Below are 5,000 nucleotides of genomic sequence, written 5' to 3'. Positions count from 1 at the left end.
CAATGGCTTCAAGGTGACAGTTGCCAAACCCGAACACCTGACCCCATTTCTTTCGGCCGACGGCCAAAGAAAGCTCAAAGATCATGGCTTCTCACCTGTTCCCTCCCCCGAGATGAAGGCCAAGTGTACGATCGTGGCGAAAAAGATCGACAAGACGATCCCCCCACGATCGTGCGAGTCCATCTGCCAGGAGGTTTCCGTCAAGAACGGTGTCACTGTTCTCGACGTCTACAAGCCGCCCGAGTCGCGAATCGTCAAGATTCGCGTCTCATCCCCCGAGGAAGCCCAGAAACTTCTCTCACGGGGACTCATGATGTTCAATACATCGGTCCCCACCAACAACTTGGAACCCGAATGCTTCATTCACATCGACCAAGGCTTAAACTGCTACCGCTTTCACCACAAAAAACACCAATGCACACACCCCCAGAGATGCTCTCGGTGCGCCGGCGACGGTCATTTCTTCGCCAGGTGCACTGAAACCATCAAATGCTGCGACTGCGAGGGATCGCATGTCGCAGTTAGTGGATCCTGCCCTAAACGGAAGGAAATACTAAAGGCAAAACGAGCTGAGCTCCGCCAAGACAATAACACTGTCCCTTCCTACGCAACAACAGCTGCTACACAACCTGCTCAGACCAGCACACCCAGACGACCCACGACTTCCTCTCGGACAACTCTGCCCACAAAACCCCAAACAAGCACCCACACACCTAACACAAACCCAAAAATCAGGCCATATTAAACGTAAGTCTCATCGCTGCCAAAAACAACGCAAAAAGATTCGCAAACATTGTCCCTATTATGCTCCAAAGAAACGGCTTCCCCAGCATTGTTGTCCCTGAGGAAATCTTTGGAGAAGAAAACCTATACATCCCTGAGTACGCCACAACAAGCACAGAAACCACAGGAAATGAGGTGACAGACACTCACCCAGAGCCTCATTCTTCCTCACAACACCGACACCTCGTTTTGCAACCTCAGCCACAACGAAGACATAGAGAAACAGCACAGGCACGCCATTCTACAGATACCACTGATCACAAACGCAAACAAACCACACCACCATCCACGCACTCCAAGAAAGATAAAAAGGATCCTCCTATCCCTCAAGCTCGTCGTCATAGATTGGATGACACCATTCTTGACGACGACAGTAGCGACTCCGACATCGATGTCGAGAGCATTCTCGAGGCCGGGCTTGGGCTCCCTGCCAGGGGACCCCTGGGACAGCGCGGGAGCATCGGGAATTGGTCCGCCGATTCCCAGGACTTCCGCGCCGTGTCCGGTTCACAGGACTCCCTGCCTGACCTCGAGGAGCCGGCGATCGCGCATCGATCGCGGAGCCGCTACAGGGATCAGGTTACGCCACGCAAGGTAAACCCAGGTAGAATGGGTTTACCTTGAGTGACTAACTGACGACCGACCGAGCCGGAACGGGTTCTTCCATCTCGGTTGAGGACCCTGTGCTGGCTAGGTCGATCTAGACGCGCAATCCCACGCACGAGCTGCATCTAAACAAAACAAAAACTCTCTCCTTCACACACAAACACTCTACTCTCACTAATGCAAACACAAACTCCAGCTTGTTCTGATTGAATGAAGCACTCAGACGGTTCCCTGTAGTGAACTCCGTGAGGAAGCCCCTCGTTTCCTCCTTAACATCATGTGGGGTAGGTTGCCCTGTAGACAGACTAACAAACTCACCACTGGCTGGATGGACTCACCCTCCATCCTTAGTTCCGGCTGGAGATCAGGTTTAGGTCATGATCTCTTTCTTTGGCATGGGACAGGGAATGATGCAGTTTTTCGGGTTTTGCCGCATCACTTTGAAGCCACCTTCTACTCATTCCTTTCAAATTTCCCCTTCCCCTATACACTCGTTTTGTTCAGTTGTTTTCGTGTTCTCTTTCTGCTTGTTCACTTATTGTTTTGGTGTTTGTGGTCCGGTACCTCTTTTAATTTCCTTAATAAAGTAATCTCCCCCAGGTACTGCCCTCTCTTATCCCCGTTTTTAAATACCTTCACCTCGTCTCCTGACGCTTGTGACCGCCACCTCACCCATCACATACCATATCCTTGCCATAGCGTTGACCCTCATCCTTATCCTTACCCTGACATCCCACTGGTTTCGGTTTCCGACACGTGGCGCTTGCTGCTAGTACTCGTGCCAGGACCACAAACCCTTTAGCGTAAGGGTTTGTGCGAGCCAAGGAAAGAAGCGTCATGGCCAGTGGAGTTAACCTAATCGTGGTGAGGCCGCCCGAGCCGCGCCCCTCCGGAAGACCTGCGGCCGAGGGAGAGAAATTTCCTCTCGACCCGGGCGGGAGGGGCCAGCCTGTGTGGCCTCACTCGAGCTTCATCCTGCTTCAGCGGTGATGGTTAGCCGAGGGACAGGTCTGGAGCCACGGTCGAGAGGCCGTGGCTTCGAGCATACCGCAGATGACGCCAAAAACCTGCTAACTTCTTTCCCCTCCCCCTCAGTTAGCCGAGAGGCTCCGTGTTCGTCATAGCGAGGCTCCACGCCCCGTGGGAACGTTGTGGCGGGGCGAGCCGCGCTCAAGGTCGCGGGGTATTCGCCGCGCCACGAGTAGCGGCCGCGCCTCGCCACACGGACCCGCGGGGGTGTGGCCGCGCGGCGAACACGCGAGTCTGCCGATGGCGCTGGGCCCCTCAACCCTTTTCCCCTTTCAACAAACCCACTCCAACTATTACCTCAAGTTTACCCCACAGGCTGGGTGAAGCCCCGGCTCCTTCTTCTCGTAAAATTCTTTTCCTTCTCCTATCCCCACTCTTCCTTCCCCCCCATCTTCTTTACACACTTTTAACTTTTTTTAGCCGAAAATAGACAGACTTCTCCGCACTTCAGCGTTTACTTCACCTTACCTCCACAAGACCTTAGCTCTTGATTACCTCGATGAAGGCCTCTCCACACTGGCAGTGACACCGTTTTAACTTACCCGAACACGTTGCGCAATACTCTGATTAGGCATAATATAACTAGCTGCGCTATTGATACCTCTCCAGCTGTTTACACGATTCCTTGCAAGGATTGCCCGAAATGTTACATAGGCGAAACCGGCAGAACTTTTGAAAAAAGAATTAAAGAACATAGACGTGATGTCAGATACACCAGAGAATCTAATGCTTGTTTTATTCATTTACGTAATGAAGGACATCAGTTAAATTGGAAAGACGCCAAATTAATTCATAGATCGTCAAATTCGTACGAAAGAAAAATAATTGAAGCCCTTTTAATTAGGACATTGCCTAATTTTAACTTGAGTGCTGGCCAATGGGAATTAGATGATATTACCTCGTCATTTGTTAGCAAAGCCTCCCCCAGACTCTTCGACCTTGACCCTCCCCCTGAGACCTGATTCAGATCTTTTTCATTCTGTCTCTCTATCACTATATAAACGTCAAAATTCTCTCGTGGTATCCATTCCGGTTTTTGTCTGAAGAGGAACTCGTGAAGAGTTCGAAACGTCATTTTCAATTCTCATTGTGGCTAATTTCATTTTCGTATATGAATAGGTATATGTATAAGTATATGTATGTGTGTGTGTGTGTGTGTGTGTGTGTGTGTGTGTGTGTGTGTGTGTGTGTGTGTGTGTGTGTGTGTGTGTGTGTGTGTGTGTGCGTGTGCGTGTGCGTGTGCGTGTGTGTGTGTGTGTGTGTGTGTGTGTGTGTGTGTGTGTGTGTGTGTGTGTGTGTGTGTGTGCGTGTGTGTGCGTGTGTGCGCGTGCGTGTGCGCGTGCGTGCGTGCGTGCGTGCGTGTGTGTGTGTGAGTAAGAATATATACAAATATATGTGTGCGCGCGCAGACGCAAGGACTGACCTAGGACGTCTTCCTCGTTGAATGTGATGTTCACGAAGTGCGGAATGGGCTCGTGCGGCGTGAAGGTGACATCGTACAAGCCTCGGGACCTCGCCGCGACTTCCGCCCTGACGGAGGCCTTGGCGGTGGTCACTACGAGCTCCAGGGTGCCTTCGCCCGCCTGAGACGCGTCCACTGTGAAGGTCACAGGGCGATTCACCTAGGGGGGGGGGGGTGATAGAGCACGCTAACAGCGGTGGGGTAACTTCTCTATCTAACCTAATTGTTCGGTTTCAGTTACATGTACGTGTTTTCAACATGTTTGACAAATACGCGAAAGCTGAAAACTTACCTTGGTGTGGTCAAGGCCAGTAACCTGGACTTTAGTAACATCGTATATATTACAGGTAAATGGCGAGCCGCCGACGCTCTCACCGTCCATAAGGACGTTGATGGTATGGGGACCGACCTCGCTCGGTTGAAACTCTGCAGTCACCTTGTTGGGAAGCTCACCTGTAATCTTCACTGGTATCCGAGAGCCTGAGGGAGATGTTACCTGGAGAGACGTAGAAAAATAATAACTGCCTATAGTCACGTATTGTAACAAGTAAACAGACTTTGTGTGCATTTGCCTTCTTTGCTATCTTTGACGAAAGAGAAGTAATTCTCCAAATTCTCATTCCAAGATCAGAGCCAGATCGAGTATGACCGACGGGACATAAAGCCCTCGAGCCAAAGGACCTACTTGAACAATGCAGTCGGTGACTTCTGCGCTGCGAGGATCGATGGTGAACACGGCGGTGCGCGCGAGGGACGACATCTTGAGTCCTGCGCCCGAAATGACTACCTGGCTGCTGTCGCTCACTCGGCACTTGAACGGCGAGCCTGGCAGGTAGATGGGTTAGAATTTTCATCCACTGCTTTCGAACCGTGAATCTATTATTAATCTTACGTCTGAAGTGGAATGCTCATATTTTACAGAAAACTTTGCAAGTAAAAAAAGTTATAGGAGGAAAATAAATCCATATCCACTTACCAAAAGTGGAAAAGGGTTCTACAAAAGCAATATTATATATAAAAGTACCATTACTGCATGTTATCAAAGCAAAGTTAAGTATATCAATGGAAATACAGCACACATTTTGTGGAAACTCAGAGGTCAGTAGAATCTGATGCCAAC

The 5,000-nt window shown here is 50.4% G+C and overlaps 1 protein-coding gene across 2 annotated transcripts in view; it reads right to left on the bottom strand.

Moving 5' to 3' along the window:
* Window positions 1–5,000, bottom strand: part of jbug (filamin-type immunoglobulin domains fbug) — a 69,753-nt gene that overhangs the window by 32,326 nt on the left and 32,427 nt on the right. For both annotated transcript variants that reach the window (XM_070125434.1, XM_070125435.1), the window contains 3 exons: window positions 4,566–4,705; window positions 4,173–4,376; window positions 3,842–4,040 (listed from right to left, as the gene is read on the bottom strand). In XM_070125434.1, the coding sequence (XP_069981535.1) occupies window positions 3,842–4,040; window positions 4,173–4,376; window positions 4,566–4,705 (543 nt within the window). The remainder of the gene's footprint in view (window positions 1–3,841; window positions 4,041–4,172; window positions 4,377–4,565; window positions 4,706–5,000) is intronic.

This window comes from Penaeus vannamei, chromosome 9 (assembly GCF_042767895.1).
Source record: "Penaeus vannamei isolate JL-2024 chromosome 9, ASM4276789v1, whole genome shotgun sequence".
NCBI classification, from domain to species: Eukaryota; Metazoa; Arthropoda; class Malacostraca; order Decapoda; family Penaeidae; genus Penaeus; species Penaeus vannamei.
The sequence above is the reverse complement of the archived record's forward strand: the minus strand, read 5'-3'. Positions and strand labels throughout refer to the sequence as shown.